The sequence below is a fragment of the Mandrillus leucophaeus genome, unplaced genomic scaffold, assembly GCF_000951045.1.
Source record: "Mandrillus leucophaeus isolate KB7577 unplaced genomic scaffold, Mleu.le_1.0 Scaffold438, whole genome shotgun sequence".
Taxonomy (NCBI): domain Eukaryota; kingdom Metazoa; phylum Chordata; class Mammalia; order Primates; family Cercopithecidae; genus Mandrillus; species Mandrillus leucophaeus.
Genome location: NW_012104676.1, coordinates 882,151 through 905,611, shown reverse-complemented (window position 1 = coordinate 905,611; position 23,461 = coordinate 882,151). Strand labels below are relative to the sequence as shown.

Below are 23,461 nucleotides of genomic sequence, written 5' to 3'. Positions count from 1 at the left end.
AAAAATCAAACAACCCCATCAAAAAGTGGGCAAAGGATATGAACAGACACTTCTCAAAAGAAGACATTTATGCAGCCAACAGACACATGAAAAAATGCTCGTCATCACTGGCCATCAGAGAAATCCAAATCAAAACCACAATGAGATACCATCTCACACCAATTAGATGGCAATCATTAAAAAGTCAGGAAACAACAGGTGCTGGAGAAGATGTGGAGAAATAGAAACACTTTTACACTGTTGGTGGAACTGTAAACTGGTTCAACCATTGTGGAAGACAGTGTTGCGATTCCTCAAGGATCTAGAACTAGAAATACCATTTGATCCAGCCATCCCATTACTGAGTATATACTGAAAGGATTTTAAATCATGCTGCTATAAACACACATGAACACATATATTTATTGCGGCACTATTCACAATAGCAAAGACTTGGAACCAATCCAAATGTCCATCAATGATGGACTGGCTTAAGACAATGTGGGACATATACACCGTGGAATACTATGCAGCCATAAAAAAGGATAAGTTCTTGACTTTTGCAGGGACATGGATGAAGCTGGAAACCATCATTCAGAGCAAACTTTCGGAAGGACAGAAAACCAAACACCGCATGTTCTCACTTATAGGTGGGAATTGAAAAATGAGAACACTTGGACACAGGGTGAACATCACACACCAGGGCCTGTCATGGTTTGGGAGTGGGGGGAAGGATAGCATTAGGAGATATATCTAATGTAAATGACAAGTTAATGGGTGTTACATATGTAACAAACCTGCACGTTGTGTACGTGTGCCCTAGAACTTAAAGTATAATAAAAAATAAAAGTAAAGTTAAATAAGATGAGAGGCAATCACTTGAAGTTATAACAGAACATTTTAGAATATGTATGAAAATTGAATGCTTAACATTTGGTATTTACAAACTATCCTCTAGAGATAAATTATTACATTGTGAATACTGTTCTTTCTTATATGCTTCATAGATGCTGTGTTTGGAAAGTAGAGTGTAAGAAATGTAGGTTAAAAGAACTTAACCTTATTGCCTTAAAATGTGATTTTTTTTTTCTAATTAATTTTTACCAATGTCCAGTGTTAACATTGACTAATTAAGGGGTGATTATTTGAATGGGCTCTACTACTTACTTGCTTTGTTAAATTTGGACAAATTTCTTAAACTCTGGGTTGTAGTTTCCTCATTTTTAAAAGGTAGCATGATTGGTTGCTATGATACAGTGTACATAATGAACTTATATTTTTCTGACACATGACAAGAGTTCTGTATGTAACAGCTATCATTGCCATCTGCCCTATCCCCCGAGAAAAGAAGAAAAAGTAATTCAGAGGATTTTTTGTACTATTTCACCTTTTTAAACCAGTAAAATTTTGACCCTCTCCTAAATTAAATTCACTGTCCCAGATTTTAATTAAACATTTGCCTGTGTTCTTCCATTTGCAAATAATTCACCTATGAATACAGATCACAACCATCCACAAACATACTATCAACTGAGTTCCTTAATTATTATAGGATCTTAAGTTTTTTAACAATACCATTGTATACAAGCAATATATTTACTGATCATTTCTCAAAGATTATTAGCAAAAGAAAATAAATTATTGCTAAATTAGCTCCTGTAATGTAAGCAAGGATTTATGTTATTTTGAAATATTAATATATACATTTATTAATAATAGGGTAATTATTAATACAGCTTAATACAGTGATATTTATCTTCAAAACACATTGGGAGTGCTAATATTCTATTTCTCATGATTAATTTAGAATAATTCTCCTCTTGAATAAATAATATGTGTCATCAGTTACATTATTTATACTTTATTTATTATCAACTTTATGTTAGTTAAAAATTAAGTTTAGAAGCACCCATGAAGTTCTTCATTGTTCTTTTCTCTGTCTTCATAGTTTTTATTTTTAGTCTATATAAAATTTTAACTGAATCATCTGGCAATTACTGAAGTTATCAGTATTAACTCTATAAGTTATTATTTCTATAGCTGTTGCAAAGTTAAAAATTAGCATTTAGGCTGGGCGCAGTGGCTTATGCCTGTAATCCCAGCACTTTGGAAAGCCAAGGCAGGTGGATCCCGAGGTCAGGAGTTCAAGATCAGCCTGACCAAGACGGGGAAAGCCCATCTCTACTAAAAAATACAAAAAATTAGCTGGGCATGGTGGTGGGTGCCTGCAATCCCAGCGACTCGAGAGGCTGAGGCAGAGAATTGCTTGCACCCAGGAGGCAGAGGTTGTAGTGAACTGAGATCATGCCACTCACTCCAGCCTGGGCGATAGAACAAAATTCCGTCTCAAAAAAAAAAAAAGTGTTTAGATTTAGGTACTATCAGTGTTTTCCATTGGTTAGTGGATAAAATCTAAGTTCCTCAGTTTGGAGGTCAAATCTATCAACTAGTGTTTGATATAATATACTTTCCTTCTATTGGAACTTGCTACTTGGAGAATATTCATATCCTAGTTTTAATTTTTAACTTATTTTTAATTATTTTTTAAATTTTTGGGTTCTAGTAGGTGTGTATACTTACAGGTTCTATGAGACATTTTGATACAAGCATACAATGCTTAATAATCACATCAGGGTAAATGGAGTATTCATCATTTCAAGCATTTATCATTTCTTAGTGTTATTAACATTCAAGTTATACTCTTTCATTTATTTTTAAATGTCCAATAAATTATTGTCGACCATAATTACCCTGTTGTGCTGTCAAATACTAGCTCTTATTCATTATATCTGACTATATAGTTGTACCCATTACTCTTCCCCGCTCCCTCTGTCCATTACCCTTCCCTCCTTATGGTAACCATCATTCTGAGTGTCCATCAACAGACAAATGGATAAAGACAATGTGAGGTATATAATAATGAAGGATCATTCAGCCATAAAAAAGAATGAGATTTTTTCATCTGTAACAACATAGAACTGAAGAATATTATATTAAGTGAAATAAGCTGGGCACAGAAAGACAAACTTTGCATGTTCTCATTTATTTCTGGGAGCTAATAATTAAAATAATTGAACTCTATGTGCTATTTTTAATTAAAAAGTAGAATCATGTACCATTTTTTTTTTAATTTCAGTGGAGTAGAATTATGTACCATTTTTAATTTACATGATTTTCTTTTTTTTTTTTTCCACTTTCTCTCCATTTTATATTAAGTGAGATCTGTCTCATTTGAAAATCCAGATCATCCATAAGATAGTCCTAGGGTCTAGTTTCTAGCCTCAATTCCTCTGTCATATTCCTAAAATTGTTCTTGACTAGAATTAGTCTTGTTCTTATACACAGTATTTTATATTTTTTAAATCATTTTTCTTATTTGGAAACAAACTATACCATATCAGGCAAAAACTAAACAAAAGGCAACAAAGAACTTAAAAGATCATTAAGTGAAATAAGCCAGGCAAGGAAAGACAAAGATCACATGTTCTCACATATTTGTGGGATCTAAAAATGAAACAATTGAACTCATGGACATAAGAGTAGAAAAATGGTTACCAGAGGCTGGGAAGGGTAATGGGGACTTGGGGAGTAGGTGGAGACGGTTAATGGCTACAAAAAGAAAATAGAAAGAATAAATAAGACCTTCTATTTGATAGCACAAGACGGTGACAATACTCAATCATAACTTAATTGTATATCTTTAAATAATAACTTAAAGAGTGTAAGGGGATTCTTTGTTATTCGAAAGATAAATGCTTGAGGAGATGGAAACCGCATTTGTCATGATGTGCTTAGTACACATTGCATACCTGAATCAAAACATCTCATCTACCCCATAAATGTGTACACCTACTATGTACTCACACAATTTTAAAAAATAAATTAAGAAGAAATAAAAAACAATACTTCAAATATGAACGCTTAAAATAAAAAGAAATAAAGAATGTATAATCGGCTGGGTGCAGAGGCTCACACGTGTAATCCCAGCACTTTGGGGGGAGAGGCAGGCAGATCACTAGAGATCAGTAGTTCGAAACCAGCCTGGCCAATATGGTGAAACCCCATCTGTACTAAAATTACAAAAATTAGCCTTGCATGGTGGCGGGTACCTGTAATCCCAGCTACTTGGGAGGCTGAGGCAGGAGAATCATTTGAACCCAGGAGGCGGAGGTTGCAGTGAGCCAAGATTTAGCCACTGCCTTCCAACCTGGATGACAGAGAGAGACTCTGTCAAAAAAAAAAAAAAAAAAGTATAATTATTTCAAGAAGGAAAAAAGTATCTTATCTTTCATTTTTTCTCTCATAAAATTTGCTTTACATACACACATTTTTACAGGATACTATTGTGTATGTTGTTTTGTGATACATTTTATTTTATAGAAGTATAAATAATTGCCATTTTGTAACTATGAAGTATTTATTTATTTATTTTTTTATGTAAGGTGTGTACATAATACAATAATAAAACAAGCACACATAGATTTACCAACCAACACAACCCCATTGGGGCATTACCAAGATTACTGACATTAGTTGGGAATTCATGCGAAATGCTTGTCCTAAATTTTGTGTTTATCATTCCCAACCCTTGTGTGTTTGTGTATTTGTGTGCATTTTCTCCCATGTACATTTGTCTTTAAGAAATATAGCTAGTATTGATTATCCTGAATTTTATAGAATCAGTAATATTCTCTCATTTTTGGAACTCACATTTTTCACTGAATATTTATTTCAAAGATATCTTTGTTACTTGTAGTTGTAGTTCAATTAAGTCTCATTAACAAATTCAAGTATGAGATAATACTATAATTTATTTCTCTCTATTCTCCTATTGATAGAAAGGATAATTCAGCTTTTGCTCTTATTAACAAAGGAGCTAAAAGTGTTATATTTCATATCTCTACAGAGATAGCCTAGAATATATAACTAGAAGTGAGTTGTAAGATCAAAGACCATGTGTCTATCAATGTTAAAGAAAATTGTCAATTTTTTTCCAAAAATATTTAAAATTTATCTATATAAATATTGTGGATGATCACTCTTATTCCATTCCACATACTCAACAATACTTGTTATTTTAAGCCTTAAATTTTGCTTAATTTTGATCTGCTATAACATGGTAGCTCACTGGGTCTTAAGTTGCACGTTCTTAATTACATAAGAGATAAAGGTGGTGATTGCTCTGGGCAAATAACATTGATAAAATTCATGATTATAGTCAGGAAAGAAAGCAAATTGGAAGAGAAATATCAAATTGAATAAAAGCACAGAAAGGATGGTATAGGGTTTATTCAGGAAATCATAAATTCCCATAGTTGGTTGCAAGGGGGCCTTATACAATACATTAATTTATGATAATTTTGATGGTACTTATCTTACTATATACCACTATTTATCCTGAAGTTAGACCAAAGAAAAAATTGAGAAAAATCCAAGATTTTGCTAAGAATCAAGACAGCTATTCAACTTTTAGGGAATTATTTGTTGTCTCTAATTTAGAAATAACTCTATTAGTGAGCTCATTAGGAGGTAAGGGGACACTGGCTTTTTGAATTTCCAGAGTCCTTGCTCTGACTATTTCACTTCTGGAACAACTGGTATTTCTTTAACTGTGGTGTAAATTGAATATAGTCGGTTGGCTTTATTTCTGGAAGCTTTCATAGGGCTAAAGCTCTGTACAGAGTCTTTGTTGCTGAATTCTTGCTCTTGGTTTTGCAGGGAGTAGAATTAGTAAAGTGTTTTTTGGTGTTATATTTGGACTGTAATCAAATAGATGATACTTGAGAGCAATGGGTGGTTGATACGCTCTTAGCTGCACAGCGTCTTTGCATATCCTCGCATTCGCAGCTGTGTTCTGTGGTGTAAATGGGAGGGAGGTGACCCCCTCACCAGGTCCACTCCTTGGTCTTGAGGTTTGAGAAAGACACCTCTGGTCACTAGAAATGTGCTTGCAATTTTTGTTATTGTTGTTGTTAGGTTTTTCAGGCCATGGGGCTCCCTTGGGGATTGGACCTGAGCTGGTGGCCACAGCCCTGGGGTTCTAGGATCTGTTTGCAGCTCCCTTCTTTGGATACTTGAGGTTGAATTTTGGGTGTACTGGGGGATCCAAAGGGCTTTCAGGTTGCCAAAACGCAGTCAGGTGGAGCAAAGGACCCAGGGTGTGCAGTTGAGGTTGCACTGTGTACATGCACCTTGGGATAGCCAAGCAGAGGCCCTAGGTGGTCCTGGTAGGCAGGTAGGCCTATAGGACTGATGGGCCCCAGTCCTACAGGGAATCAGGCCCTATTTTACCCCTGGAAGTTAGCTGGGGCTAAAGCCTCTCGGAGGGAGATAGGAGCTCCGGTGGGAGGGGACTTATGGCCCAGCTCTGCCGGTGCTGACCCATACTGAAAGGTCCCCAAATCCGTGTGTGCTGCAGCTCCATCTCTGTCTCATCTCTGGGGAGATCCCCCTGCCAGCTCACATGTCCATGGGGGTATGGAGACTCCTGCAATTAAGATCCTAGAGGTCCACAGTGAGGTGAATAGTCCCCCAGTTGCTTCACTCCTATCTTCCCGAGGCACCATTCAGAGTTGGAACAGTTTTTTGGGGTTTTTTTTGTTTGTTTGTTTTTGGTTTTTTGTAATTTAAAAAAAAATTTATTGTAACAAATCTCTATTCCTTGAGAATAGAGAGACAGGTAGAGCAAGCACAAGTATTGTCCCTTTTTTTCTTCAAACTCTGTAGGTCATTTTTTTCAAAAAAAATATTTTTAGATATCACTACAGATGCTTTCTCTGATCACACTTTTTCTCACTTTATGTGCATGAATTAAAGTCAAAGAAGGGATGATTTTGGGAGGATCATGGGTGGACCACATTCATAACCCCTCTATATGACTTCATTTTATCTAGTAACAACCTATAAATATATAAAACTAACAAATTTCTAGAAGACCAAAATTAGTAAATCTATAGGAGAATCAAATAATATATTTGGCAAACTTAATTCGATAAATGCATATGAACATTTGCATTCTCCACATAGGACTTGATTTTCATGCCCATTAAATGTGTGTTTTATTTTCTCAAAGCAATTACTTACTTGGCCATAAAGCAAGCTTTAATAAAATTAAAGTATATGTTAGCAAACTGTACTCTATATGCATAGTTCTCTGTAGAGAGCCACTTTTCTTTCTTTTCGAATTTTTTTTTTTTTTTTTTTTTTTTCTGCTAATAGCACAGAATACCCCGGGGAAGTCATTACATAAATCTGATTTCAAGAGGGAACTTAGGGTGAACAGTAACAAATTCTGTCAACCACTTTCAGACAAGTAGAAAATCACAGTACCTGGTAAGGTGCAAGTCAAAGAACAAATAGATCGGAATCTGACAGCATGGGCTAAGTAATTAGCTGTATAATCCAAATGCTATTTGATTTTCCTGACTCGGTGGACCTCTCAGTCTGTTTTTATACCCTGAATATGGAGCTAATAATACCTGTCTCATAGAGTTCAGTTGCGATATCCCAAGAGTTCTGTGATGTTTTAAGCATCTTCTTTCTGTCAGCCTTAATGCTCAATGTGATGAGTTGTAGAGATGTAAGGGGCATTGTCTTTGCCTTTAAAAATGTTCATCATCTCATTTCTGTCAGGGCTCCAGGAAATTAAATGAAGTCAGTTAAACAAAATGACTATTCCAATCATTTCATTCATCTGCATGATCCTTACTATAGCCCATGGTTTGACTTCTGAAGAGTCCGTTCCATTTGTGGACTTTGGAAGAATTGTATTGCTCCCAAAGTTGGTCTTTGGTACCCATCATTTCTCACTGTTTTAGCTCTTGACTGCCCTCATTCTGGCATCTAGTTGCTACAGGCTATGTGCCCTTCATTTGTGTCCTTTCTCTCTGGAACCACTGTTCCCCCTTACCTGTTGTCAGTTTTCTTAATACCATCGTTTATATTTTGTTCATTTTTTTCATGGTTTCAGGTGAAACAGAACAGTAGTCTCTCCTTATCTGCAGGGGATATTTTCCAAGATCTCAACTGGATACCTGAAACTGGATAGTACTGAATCCTCTATACACTGTATTTTTTCTATACATACTTATGATAAAGTTTAACTTATAAATTAGGCACAATAAGATATTAACAGCAATAATTAATAATAAAATAGAACAATTAATATACTATAATAAAAGTTAAGTGAATGTGGTCTTTCTCCTTCTTTCTCTCTCTCTCTTAAAATATCTTAATATTTTCAAAACTTGGTCGACCTCAGGTAAATGAAATCATAAAAAGTGAAACCACATATAAAGGGTATTACTGTAAATGTGATTACTGTAACTTCATCTTGGTCAGAAATAGAATCCATCTCATTCTGTTTTAAGACAATTAAATAAAATGTTGCATTTAAAGTGCTTACCAATCAGGTGAAATATACAAATTGATTATATATGTATATAAAGTGATATATATCTTATATATGTAATATGTATTGTTTTATACACACACACACACACACACACACACACACACACACAAAATTTATTATCACTTTGAAGACCCCTGTGGGTCCAGGATCAAAAAATTTTTCTCTGTTAGTCGCTTTTACTCTCCTTGAGTATTCTTCAGTGCAGGGGTTCCCAGCCATGGACCAGTACTGTTTAGTGGCCTGTTAGGAAGCTGGCCGCATAGCAAGAGGTGAGCAGCAGGTGAGCAAGCATTACCACCTGAGCTCTGCCTCCTGTCAGATCAGCGGCAGCATTAGATTCTCACAGGAGGGGAACCCCTATTGTGAACTGTACATGCAAGGGGTCTGGGTTATGTGCTTTTTATGAAAATCTAATTCCTAATGATGTGAAGTGGAACAGTTCCATCCCGAAATCATCGTCTCCCCATTCATGGAAAAATCGTCTTCCACAAAACCAGTCCCTGGTGCCAAATGGTTGGGGCCCACCACTTGAGTATATTTGCACCGCTAAGGAAGAAAACTTCATATATCAGTTTTTAAAAATGTCCCCATGTTATATATTAAAAATATGCACAGACTATAGAAAAAAATCAAGTTAAATTAGAAAAAAAGCCACTTATGTAATATGCATGCTATTTTTTTTTAATGGCACAAGAAAAAGACTAATATATTTCATTTATTCTGGAATTCTGGATTTTACAGTTATCCTCTTAGGGATTTTTATTTCATCCATTTACAGAACAGTTAATTTAATTGAAGTTTTCATAGTGTTTAACGTGAATTCTGAGTACCATTTAAAAGATGTAGGCTTCAAACTTTTTATCAGAAAAGGTAAGAGAAAGTTTGGATATTTTAATGAGGGAATATTAAAGTATTTTGCCTTGCGTAGGATTATGAAATATAATCAAGAGCTAGGAAAATGAGTCTCTAGTACATTAGAAATTACTGGAAGAAGTAGTTGTTTTAGTTTTGTGTTGTTATTGCAACAAATACCACAAACTTGCTGACTTAAAACAACATAAATATTTTCTCTCACATATCTAAAGGCTAGAAATGTGAAATCTGGCAGGACTACACTTCCTCTAGAGGTTCTAGGGGATAATCCCTTCTATGCCTCTCACAGCTTCTGGTGGTTGTCTGGGGATACCTGGGCTTGTGGCTGTCTATATGTGCCCCATTACCACCTTGCCTTCTATTCCATGTTTCTGTGTGAAATCTCCCTCTCCTTCTGTCTTATAAGGACACTTGTGATAGCATTTAGGGCCAACATAATAATCCAGAATCCTATGGAGTCAAATCTGTTCTCCCAAAATTAATACGGTGAAGCGATAACCAACACGGTATAGGGCCTTTGTGAAAGTAATTAATGTTAAATGAAGTCATAATGGTGGGAGCATGATCTGGTAGAATTAGTGTTCTTGTAAGAAACTAAACCAGAGAACATATTTCCTCTGTGCTGTGGGGATAGTTCTAAGATGGCCATCTGTAGGCTCGGAGAAACTGATGAGAAACTGATCCTGCTGGACCTCGATTCGGGGTTTCTAGCTTTCAGAACTGGGAGAAAATAGATTTCTGTTGTTTCAAGTCACCCCGTCTGATTTTTGTATGGTAGACCAAGCTGACTAATACAAAGGGTATTCTATTCATCTTAATAGCCTTAATGTCATCTATCCTTTGCCATATAAAGTAGAACATTGACATATCTTTTGGGGGCCTCCACATTCTACCATTTAACCCACTACAGTGGTCAATCTCTTTTTATCCATACCTCCCTAGAGTAGAGTCAAGTAAATGGTACATCTTCAAATGAAAGCTGTGTAACAGATGCCAGACACTACTTCATATTCAGTTTCTCCCTTCCTAAAAACAAACAAATAACAACAACAAAAGCAAAAAGCACTCTGCAATTTAGCTACTTTTTACATCATGTGACAGAGCTGCAGAAAACAGAGGTTCTGCAAATATATATATCTCTCTCTCTGAGACAATGTATATATGTATAAATATATATATATCAGACTGTATATAATATTTATCATGTATATATGTATTTTTCACATGATGTAAAAAGTACATAAATTGCAGTGTGCTTTTTGCTTTTGTTGTTGTTGTCATTTGATTGTTTTTGTAAAATGGGTTTCAGAGTATGTATATATGTATAGTCTATATATCAGATATATAGACAAAATATATGGTCAGAGATAAAATCCATCTCATTCTGTTTTAAGACAATTAAATAAAATGTTGCATTTAAAGTGCTTACCAATCAGCTGAAATATACAAATTGATTATATATGTATATAAAGTGATATATATCTTATATATGTAATATGTATTGTTTTATACACACACACAATTTATTATCACTTTGAAGACCCCTGTGGGTCCAGGATGTATATGTATCAATATATATATTGTTGAGCCTATTATTGCTCTTTTGAGCTTTCCTAACTGGTTTAGGTTTTCCTTCTGGAAGGTTTTATGGTGAAACACTATCTCAGAACTTGTGTTGTCAGTTTCACTTTAGTGATTTGATTCCCTGTATCATCCAGGCCTCTGTGGTTATATACAAAAAATACTGATCTTTACCAATTTTAGTAAAGGGGATTTCTTGGTTGACCATCATAACTCATAGTATTAGCAAGAAGATGGGAGAAACAAGCCTGAGCACCGGCAGAAATAAACTTTGCTTCATTAGATTGGTACACATGAATCACAAAAATGGTTTTATTGTAGAAACAGCCTGTAGAAGACACCCTGCTGAAATTAACAGATTATATATTAACAGTCTATATGTATATATGTATAGTCTATATATCTCTGATATATAGATTAACAATCTATATGTATTATCTATATGATATATAGATTAACAATCTATAGATCAGATATATAGACTATACATATATACATATAGACTGTTAATATATAATCTGTTGATTTATATATCAGATATATAGAGAGACTGTACATATAAACACTGTATATATAGTCTGAGGCTGTATATGTACTATATATAGTCTCTCTGTAGATTGATATCTATATATCTATATATAGAGACGATAGATATAGATAGTCTGAGGCATATTTTATTTAAATACTGATCCAGAATTGAAATCCACATTCCTTTGACTCCAAAACACATCATCTTTCCCTAAATTCAGTTCTCATTCTGGTGTTAATCAGTTTCAATAAAGCTTCTTTCCACAAGGAGCCATCTCACTGATGGCAAAGGCATGTATGAAGGATGGTATTTATCATTTTTGAAAACAAGCAGTTAATTAATTAAACATTAGGTTTTTGAATGAAAAAATTAACTTTTATGCTTTGGTGCTCACACTGGTGAAGAAATGTGTATTTTCTTCCTATTGTTAAAAGTAATTAATGTATGTACATGATTTAAAGCAAAATTAAGTGAGATAGCATTAGTATTTATTTAAAAAGTAGTAAACCAGACAATCCAGTTTTCTGATAGATGAACACAAGGGCAGCCTTTCATTAAGTTATGGAATAGGAAAGTTACACTGTCATTCTTTTCTCCTTGCTCTTTATGAACTTAATAGTGAATGAAGCCCCTTTTGTCTTCCATCTAAAATATCAAAGACCCACAAGAATAAATTATAGATAGATGATAATTAATTTATTTTCAATATATTATTTGCCTCAGCCTTACCTTCAGAATCTGGGCACATTTTAATAAATGCACAATATTTGCATGAGAAAACATAATTAAATGAGCATGAAAAGAATCCATCTGCTACATAGTTTTATTTTTAAGAATTTATTGAATACCTATGCTAAAATAAAATTTCCATCATTGTTGAGCCTGTTATTACTCTTTTGAGCTTTCCTAACTGGTTTAGGTTTTCCTTCTGGAAGTTTTTATGGTGAAACACTGTCTCAGAACTTGTGTTGTCAGTTTCACTTTAGTGATTTGATTCCCTGTATCATCCAGGCCTCTGTGGTTATATACAAAAATACTGATCTTTACCAATTTAATAAAGGAGATTTCTTGGTTGACTGTCATAACTCATAGTATTAGCAAGAAGATGGGAGAAACAAGCCTGAGCACAGGCAGAAATAAACTTTGCTTCATTAGATTGGGACACATGAATCACAAAAATGGTTTTATTGTAGAAACAGCCTGTAGAAGACACCCTGCTGAAATTAACATATCTAACCATTGGTAGCCTGCCTTGAATCTGGTCAGCTAAGTTTCAAGGCTTCTAATGACCTAACTTGGATTATGTATGTGCCCATATCTTGAATTGGTCAGGAAATTAGACGCATGAAACAATGCTTGGTATGTACCATACCATGAGAGAAAAGTAATCCTCCAAAAAAAAAAAAAAATGAGTCAAGGATTATTAGGAAAATAGAAGGAAAGATGAGCAGCTACTGAGGAGCAAATGGGAGCTCTTTGAGATACAGAGCTGTTTCAAATATTTGATTCCATTCTAAACATAATACTGTTGTACAGCGGATGCATAATAAATGTTTGTTTATTCATATTGGGAAACACAATTTAAATTGCTACCTTTTAGAAAGATTTCTCTCACAATAAACATGCCCACTACCCTTGCTTCAGTACTGACCCTAATTTTTACCTTCTCTTAATCCTAAAAGAAATCGTAAATAAATGGTGAAAAGGAAAAAGAAGGAAACAAAAAATTATGAATAAAAAATATGTACTAACTCCCAAGATGAAACAATGAATAACACATGGTATCTTCCTTTAAGGAGCCCGAAGCCTAGGATAGCCTGATGTTTGGATCAGTGATTAGAATGATAGGAGTTATGCAAGCTGGTACCAAGAAGGTTAATGTTCACCAAAATATTATCTATAAAACTCCAAACAGAAAATTTCAAAAATCTTCAACTATAATACACATTTAAAAAAAAAAACCTTATAATTTTTTAGACCTGTAAAGTATAGATACAAAGCATATATACCATCATTTCATGTTATATGTAAAATCAGAATAAAAATGGCATGGACCCAGTTGTGACTGTGTAAGATATTCATGCATGTGGATATTAACAACTCTGGGAGGGTAACAGGAATAAAAGTAGATTTGCTAGAATAATGGATGTGTTTTATTTTTTAATTTCCTTTAATGCCACTATATGTGAAAGGAAATTTACAAGGAAATTATGGGACTATTTCTTCTGTCATCTGATTGTTTAGAAACAAAATACATTGAAAATGTCCCCTGCCTGTTAGTGTGATTCAATCCATTCTTCATGATTTTGCAGCTGTGGTTCTGGCTGTGACTGCCAGGGGAGACTTCCAGTATTATTATTTATTACTCTTGTTCTTTTTAACCTGTTTCCTCAAAGCATCTGCAAGTTGGTGGTTATGGGAAGACAGGTGGTGGATGTTCAGTATATCTTAGCTAGAATAAATAGCTGTTTTGACTTGTTAAGGATAGTATTGTTTTTAACACTGATATCCAATAACACTTACCTATTTAGGAGTTGCAAGTGCTTTAAACTCTTGATTAGGAATATAAAATCACCCTTCTTGCTAAAGACATACATTTTCTTCAGTTTCTATATTTCAGAATTCTGTATTACATAGAATTCTTCAAATGGCGTATGTTCTAACCCTTGTTCAGAACATATGATTACTATTCAATTTCTTCTATCACCAGGATTGACATCTCGGTTCAGCTGTTGTTGCCATATACCTGGTCATTTTAATTGCTTCTGTATTAGTTTCCCCACTCTCATGTTCTTCTGTTTCATTTTTGCCTATGTACTGTTGCCATATCATTCTGACAGGGGCTCTAGCCACATCATACCTCTGATTTGAAATATCCAAGGGACCCCCCCCACCCCGACTTTGGGTATTTTTTTTTTTTTTAAGTTGGAGTCTATGCCAAGCAAGAATGCAGTGACACAATTACAGCTCACTGTAGCCTAGAATTTCCGGACTCAAGCCATCTTCCAGCCTCAGCCTCCTCATTAACTAGGATTATAGGTGTAAACTACCACATTAAAAAAAACTGTAGAGACAGGAGACTCATGGTGTTCTCCACGCTGGTCTTGCACTCCTGACCTCAAGAGATCCTCCTGCTTCTGTCTCGCAATGTGCTGGAAATACAGGCCTGAGACACTGTGCCCAGCCCTCCTTTGGCTGCTAAATTAAGTGTAAATTTTGTAGCTCAATTTTGGGATCTCCTCTCTACTTTTTAGTATTTTTAATCATGCTTATTGCCCCTTCTGCCCTATAGAACAACAAATAAACAACTGAGTCTCATTCTGTTTGTTTGCTTAAATGTTTTCCTTCACCTGGATGTCCTCCGTCATTCTTGCCGTAGTTATTCAGCAACCCACTTCAAAAATAACCCTCTTCACTAGAACTTTTCTTATTACCCCAAATGGAATTGACCATCATTCTTTTAAAATATTTACAAGTCTGTTCTGCCTCCTTGTATTTAATAAGTTTTATATTAGAGTTACTTATGTGACTAAAAATCAGATTAGGTGAATTCTATGAAGACCCAAATGCTCCCTTTGTCATCTTTGTATTTACTAAAGGCATCTGACACAGAACACTGGCTTGTTCATTGGCTTGACTTAAAGGGCAACTCCAAAGCTTATTGAATAAATTTAATAGGATTAGAAAGAAGAACTTTTGTTTCCCTGTTTAATTTTTTTTTTTTTTTCCTAGAGAAGTTAGAGGGGAAGTCAGATGTAGGATTCCTAAACAAAGGAAAGACAGAAAAGAAAAAGGGAGTATGGGAGGTGGAAAACACTAACTGCCTTCTGGATTTCACCCAATGAAGTTAAACTTCTTTAGGTATAAATAAAGAAGAATGTATTTACTTTTTATCTATGTATTTATTGTTATACCCAGAGCCCAACATTTGGGTGACTTTATATAGGATCAATTTTAGTGAACTTAGTTACTTTATTTTCTACTGTTTTTCTAATATTCTATTTGCTTTGTTCATGTTCTTTTTTTACATTTAATATTCTATCAGCTTTATTAACTATTCTTGGATTTTAGTTTTATAAAGATATTGTTTTTGTAAAAATGTTCTCCTGCTAGAGAATGTACTTGCCTGTGAAAAACCAAGAGAGTGCTGTGTAGAAAGTAGTACAGGTAAAAAAACCTGGGTGAAATTTGAGTACTCTCTCCCGACCGTGTCTTAGTTTTCCTTCACTCCTAATGGTTAGAAACCCAATTTCTTCCTCTCCTGTGATGTACTGTGATCAAAGTCTCAGACTCAGGCAAATTAGCATTTACTAGTTTTTTTTTTGTGCCCTAAAACAGTACCCTCGTGGATTGAGGAGCTGAGTGTAACGCTAATATTCAAATCAGCTCTTCCCAAGAAACACATGCACGTTTGAATGGATAATCTTAAACCTACCTATAGTGGTACTTATATACAGCAATTATGGTATACCCTTCTCTGACCAGAAGTAGGAAACAGCTTTTTCTTTTCTTTGCTTTAATTTTCTTTTCTTCTTTTCTTTTCAATTGTGTTTCTAGAGAGATGAATTCCACAATAATATTTAGGGTTTCCAGAAATATAAAGCAGAGTTTGATTAGTTAGTAAAGAATTTGAGTTAATATAATCAACTATGTAAATTATGAAGTGTTACGAGTCATTTTCTTCCTATCGAGAAAAACAGGTTATTTTCATTCTCATGTATTATTTCTACGTATCCTGGGGGTTAAAATAAAAAGAAAGGACAGGATATATACTTTGTGAGGGATTGGAATCCTTAAAATAAAATCTTACCATGGAAGAAATAAATATTTTCAGTAAGAAAATAATCCCAATGGACATCACTAATGCAAAATTAAATATAATTTATTTAATTTCAAAGTTGAGAATTTTTCAAGGTATATTTTATGGTCTCTGATATATACAAATTTCCATTTTATTGTTTTATTTTGATTGCAATGTTACTACAATATTATATCATGTGTTACAATAATGATTTGGATCTATTTGTTCAAACTATTTCTCTTGTATTTAATGATCTCTTTCTTTCTATCTCCTTTCGTCTCTTCTAAGCCTCAACAAAGTGCTTCTGGAAACAATGAGAGCTCTCAAGTTGAGTCAACAAAGGAAGGAAATCCGCGTACCACTGCCTGTGACTCTCAAGATGTAAGAAAAACTTAAGATGGTTTTTACAGTATTAGACATGAGAACAAAGCATAAGCATTTTAAGAATTCTAATCCATGCTACCATGAAACTTACTACTTATATGTAATATCTACTATCTAAGGATTGTACTTTTAAATATAAGAAAGTAAATGTTCTTTTGGTCTGAATCAAGTAGGTGTTCCAGTAAGCATTGCAACCAGATTCTTAGGACAACTATGAATATGAGTTGTTAGAGAGGTAAGAGGATGACCACAGGCTAAGCAACATGGTCATCCCCACAGTTACATGATAGAAAACTGTTAAAATGTAAAAAACAAAAACCAACAAAAAAAACTTATCGGATGTATTTCTCCATGTAAAGCAAATACACTCAGCATACAGAGACATCATGGTAGAGGAAGGGAGATTCATTTCCTTCAAATGATAGGAAATATGGAATTTGTTCAATGAGTCTTTTCACTCATTAAAAGTGCGATGGAATTTTATTTGTTTTGAACTTTGGCAAAATTAAGCTAATGGATCAATTATATTTAGATTTGAGAACCAGTAAATGACAGCAATTGTGTTGAACAGATTCAAAATTAGGCTTCAATCCAACTTGAAAAGTGTCTGATGAAACTATTTATGCTTGAAAGAAATCAGGCTGCAGCTAAAAATATATGATAATGATAAGGAGGAACAGAAAAGTAAGTTAAACAAGTGATCTCTTTTTTCTCTTCTGGCTGCCAAAGTGGATTAAGAAAAATGAATTACTCAACAGTTTTACCTTCAATTCTTTGTTTATTTAAACATGTATCCAAACTGTACAATTTAGAAAATAAAGTTAATAAGAAGTATAAACAAAATGCTTGAATTTTACTTCCAAAGGAGGAGAGAGTCAAAAAGGCTTTGAGCAGGAAGGAAGATTTTTACTGTAGTTTGAAGCATGGATAGGTCTTTGACAGTGAGCAAATTTGCAGAGGTAGGAAAATATCACAGCAGTATGGCTAAAAATACATAGTACCCAAAATGGTGGGATATGTGCCTACAACAATCACTGAAGACTAGAGAGTGAGGGGCCTTGGATTCGCAAGCTGAGATTGATTTGGACTTGGGAGCTAGTTCAGGTTTTCAAATGCTTGTATTCAATCGAGTGATAAGACCATGATGTTAATTTTAAGGATGATATTTTTATTTCTTGATATATATTTTTGAAACTCCATAAAAACATGTTCTCATTGGAGGCAAAATGGAAAATTTATGTGTGGTTTGCTAGGATTCCCCAAAGCAACATTCTGGTCTACTTTTCTTATTGAAGCCTGCTTCAAATCATAAATTGTTTTATTCATACATTATTTGTTTCTCTCTTCTACTTTTGTTGTTCTCCTTTGTCAGTGATAATTCTTCTGTCCTCAGTAAGTTCCAGAAGCAGCTACTGTCTTGTTCTGGTCTCAGTCTGGATCTGGGGCTCTTCAAAAAGCTGCCTCCAACAACACAAACATAAATGTTCTTTCACTAACCTGACTTCTGTCCTCTAGACTTGTGTTACTGGAGTCTCTACTCCTAAGAAGCTACACCTGTTAGTACATAGAGTGCTCAGTATTCAGAGCCTGCAGATTCAATTATAGATAATAATGAAGAAAGTAATACAATGAGTGACATAAACCAGGTGTGAGTAATAGGAATTAGTGGGACATGCATGAGCATCAGTTTTCAAGTTCTAGACCAGTACTTCTTAGCTCCGTCTCCAGAATAGTATCAAGTGAAGAGTACTTACAAAATACTAATGCCCACGACCCATTGCAGAAAAATTACCTCAGCACCTCAGTGGGTAAGGTCTAGACATTAGTTGTGTCATTCCTCCAGATGATTCAAAGATATAGGTTATTTTTCACTAATAATAGATTTACCCATTCATAAGAACCATCTGGGGAGCTTTTAGAAAGTCAGATTCTGAGCAATTAATCTGGACATTTTAAATAAATAAAACTAGAGAGACTTTATTTTTTACCTTGTCTAAATTTAGCCATAATATTCTGATTTGTATTAAATATCGTGAAATGTATTGCTTCCATTTAATGTAGCAATATAAAAATACTGACTCTACCAACCTAGAGACTTAAGCTCCAATTTGGGTTGCTTTATTGAATGCCCAAATTGAATAAGAAAGCAGAATTTAATTTCATTTTTCAAAATCACAAAATAAAATTATTTATCACATTCCTACCTTTATATTTTATTTTGGGGTGTGTTTAGAATCTTAGCCTATGCCTTTATATGACTTTCCTTTAATCAGATATTGAATGAATGCTATTTAGTTTTATACAAAGACAAAAAGTAGGATATAATGTAGTTTTACTTTGTTTTTAATGTCCTTACTTAATAATTAATTGATAGTGGCTTTATTCCTATTTCTTGTTTTAATTCGATTTTCAGTTGTAATGAATTCAGAAATCCAAAAACCACTGAATTAGCAAATTTTAAAAATAATTAAAGTGAGATTAAATAGGAACCTGAATTTAGACAATCAAGGGAACAACTGGGAGCAAGCAATGAAAAGTCTATTTCAAAGAGAGAGCCACAGGATTCTGTGATCAAATGAAGATATAGGTAACATGAGCCCCAAATATATGTTTTATTGACTGAAATAATTGCATCATCATTATCAAGAAAGAAAACTAGAGTAGGTGATATTTTTGGTTAACATTTTTCTATTTACTTCTGAACAGAAGAGATGGGTACTCTGTTAATAATTAGAATGGGTAAAAGGCACAATGAAGCTAATTGTTTTTGAAAAATATAATTTGTAAAATAGCTTTATTGAGATATAACTTACATACCATAAAAATTCACCCATATAAGTGCATGTTTCAATCATTCATCACATTTGCTGAGTCCAGGACTGTAATACAGTTTCAGAATATTATCATCCCCCTTTTATGATCCCACAAACTTTTTTTTTTTTTTTTTTTTTTTTTTTTTTTATACAATGAGTCCCTGTCCCTACTAAGCCTCAGGCAACCACAAACACAGTTTCTTTTTGTATTTGTTTGTACCTTTTTATTGCTGGAAAACATTTTATTGTATGGTGTACCACAGTTCTTTATCCATTCACCAGTTGATGTATTTTGGCTTATTTTAAATTTGTAGCTATTATGAAAAAATGATGCTATGAACATTTGCATAAACCACTTTGTATATGTTTTAATCTCTGTTGAGTAGACACCTAGATGTAGAATTGCTGGATTTGATTATAAGTTTATGCTTATACTGAAAAATGGGTACATTCTTTCCCCCTTTGAACAAACACAAGTGGTGCTTCTCTATTCTCGCATCTTCACTATTAAAACCTCATGGTTCTCTGAAAGGTAAAATTATCAGTAGTGAGGGCTCACCCTACCTTAAATTAAGCCTCTAGGAGTTTTTATATTTCATGGTAGTCCATACTTGGCCTCCAGAAATGTGTTAAACGTATTACAACAATGTTCCCATCAACTACTGGCTCCAGCAGCTTTCACTCGGGTAGCTTGTCTGTGTTCTCTGTATTCACTGTGTCCCCAGTTTTTGGGGTGGTAGTTTTTCTGCAACATTAACTCTTTGATACATCTAAGAAAAGTTATTAATTATCAGACCCTTCAAGCTTTTGCTTGTTGTGAAGGTGCAAGTGGAGACTTCTAAGACCTTTATGTGTCAGAGCAGTACCTGAAGTCCTAATTCGTGTCTTCTGAAACACAGAAGCTTTTAATTTCAATAAAGTTCAATTTGTCATTTTATTCTTCATGCTTTTGATATATCTAAAGAAATATTTACCTGTTTAAGCATACAGTTTTTGTTTTGTTTTGTTTTCTCGTGTTTTCTTATATAATGTGTTTGCTTTTATTTCTTACATTTAGATCAATATTCTACTTCAATTTTGTGTGTGTGTGTGTGTGTGTGTGTGTGTGTGTGGTGTTAGGTAGGGTTTTGCATTTATTATTTGCATGTTGTTATTCAGTTGTCCCCGTCTTTATAACATGTTTTTAAGGAATACCTTTTTTTTAATTGAACTTCTCTAGCATCTTTGTCCAAAAATAACTGACCACAACATTTCACCATGTTGACCAGGATGGTCTCGATCTCCTGACCTCGTGATCCACCCGCCTTGGCCTCCCAAAGTGCTGGGATTACAGGCGTAAGCCACTGTGCCTGGCCTACTCTAATCTTTTAAAATTTCTTTCAGCAATGTTTGATAGTTTTTCAGGGTGTAAGTCTTGCATTTCTTTTGTCTTTATTTTTCTGAAGTACTTTTCTCTTTTTCATACTATTGCAAATGTAGTATTTTAATTGCATTTCCAGATTGTTAACTGCTAGTATATATAAATGCAAGTAATTTTTGTTTATTGATCCATCAGAATGAGGAGTTTTAAGTGACTGTGAGCTCTGAGTAAAACTGTGATGAGATTTGCACATCACCTATAGGTAGTTGCAGTGCTGATTTTAAGCAGTTGTGATGCTGCATCCAGAATAAAGGAGACAAATCTCTTATCAAATTTTGCTTATCAATCTACGCTGATAAATTCTGTCTCATTTTAGAAGTAACACTTTGGGGTTCAATAATGATGAATGGAAAGTGTTTTCTAATGCTTGAGGTAGAAGGCTGAAGAAAAAAATTAGAATTGAAGGTTTGTGTTAATTTATGTTTCAACCAGTTTCCAGCAGTGTAATCATGAATATTTAACCCTTTTAAGACTGCTTTTTCTCCTCTGTAAAAGAGAGATGAATATCTGTTGCTTAATATAGCTCGTCCAAAGGATCCAGTGAGATAGCACAGCTTAACAATTAGCATATGACTAGCATAGCAAGCTCTCAATAATTACTACTTTCCATTCCCTTATGCAAAGCTATACCTCTCACACAAAACCTCAATAAATATTTTGAATTATGTACTTTAATTAATTTATCAAATGAAAAAACTTAAAATATGACCAAAGCAAGCTTAAATACTGTAATTGTATTTGCAGTGTATTTGTAATGAGTAGCCTTATTCAGTGCTACTTTACACAGCAGAACCAGATGCAGTTAGTAGGAACAGCTATAGGAAGAATAATATTTTAGTAAAATATAAAAATGAACTCTTTATGAAAAGTATCTGAAACTAGAATTAGCAGTTGGCAGAAGTACCATAATACGTGATAGAATAATGAAAAACAGCCATTCTGGAATATAGCCAGGAATTGAGGCATTAGTGTGGAAGAATAGACTGATCATGTTAGCATCTCTTTCAATTTCAGGATTCTATAATTATCAACAACCTCACTTCCCTGACAGCTGATAGGACCCCATGCAGTCTCTCAGTAAATAGATAAGAAAGATAATGCATTTTGATTCCTGTTGGTCATACCTGAGACTGAATAACATAGAAGATAAGGCATGGGAACTACATAAAATCTAGATGTGGATACTGACTTTGCTGTTTCCTAACATTGTTGCTCTGGGAAGGGACTTTGTATTCAGATCCCTTTATCAATATAAGGTAGAGGAAGATTTTTCAAATTTTAGCATACTAAGAATCACCAAGTCAACTGGGAAAACTGCTTATGTATTATTCCCATGTATTATTAATCCATTGGTCAGGGAAAGAGCCCAGGAATGTATATTATTGTAATAATCCCACATAGATTTTCTTCTGTCAATATTTTTTAATGTTAAACACTTTGAGAAACTGCCAGGCACCATGGCTCATGCCTGTAATTCCGGGGCTTTGGGAAGCCAAGGCGAGCGGATCACAAGGTCAGGATAGAGACCATCCTGGCTAATATGGTGAAACTCCGTCTCTTTTTGTATTTTTGTAAAAATACAAAAAATTAGCTGGCCGTGGTGGCAGGCGCCTGTAATCCCAGCTACTCGGGAGGCTGAGGCAGGGCAATCGCTTGAACCTGGGAGGCAGAGGTTGCAGTCAGCTGAGATTGTGATACTGTAATTTGAGAAATTTTGTTATTCATTTATTATGATTATTATATAAATATATAGATATTAAATATGTCATGTTCAACCACATCATAGATATCCTTATTAGTTCCTTTTAAGAAGTAGCTCTGAAGTTTTAATACTCAAAGTCTCAAAATATTCTGTGGCCAAAGAATCAAACCTGAAATGATAAAACATGCTTATTTTTAGATATCTTTGTTGCTTTGTTCCACTTCCTGCCTATGCCCTATGTAAACCAGGCAGGGTCACTTAGGAAATGGCCCTCAGATTCCTTGTTCCTTTTTAAAGAAGACTTAAGAAACTTGAAATGGATCGCTAAATTCTTAGCAGCGTATTTGACTATCAGTTTGGGGTATGTACAAGTTACTCTAAAAGCTGCTTTATTTAAATTATAATATTGGAGTCACATTGAGAAAGCAAAGGATGTATCTACTCCATCCCATTTTCCTGCAGCTTGCAAATGTGCCTCATTTTGTTTAATAGCATATCAAGAATTAAATACATTGAACATTGTATTTTAATTTTCATTTAGGAATTAAGAGTTAATACTCAATGTAAATGTGTTTTGCAATATTTCTGACTTCTATAAGTAGCAAACATTTAATTTTTCTTACTGTGCTGAGGAAATGAAAAACAAGGATGGCTTATGTTTAGCACTGGGAGCACTAGCTCAATTTCCTGCCGTTACATCTGCTTGCAAGTCCCTTACCAAAGGGAGTCTATTCAACAGAAAAATATTGCCTAGGGAAATGAGAGGAGAAAATGTGCAGAAAATAAATTCTAGAGCTGCAAGTAGAAAATTATGCCAGCTTTTTCATGTTAAAACAATTTTGGCTGAGATATAAGAAATCTAGTTCGTTATTATATCCAACATGCATTTTGCGGCATTTGATGGTCTGGATGAGTTGTTGGTGGATCCAATGCTTGGTTAACATAATTTTCTAGGCAAGTCATGCC

General features: G+C 34.3%; 1 protein-coding gene across 3 annotated transcripts in view; it reads left to right on the top strand.

Moving 5' to 3' along the window:
* LUZP2 (leucine zipper protein 2) overlaps positions 1 to 23,461 on the top strand; it is a 646,396-nt gene that overhangs the window by 599,405 nt on the left and 23,530 nt on the right. For all 3 annotated transcript variants that reach the window (XM_011993929.1, XM_011993928.1, XM_011993930.1), the window contains one exon: positions 16,465 to 16,557. In XM_011993929.1, the coding sequence (XP_011849319.1) occupies positions 16,465 to 16,557 (93 nt within the window). The remainder of the gene's footprint in view (positions 1 to 16,464; positions 16,558 to 23,461) is intronic.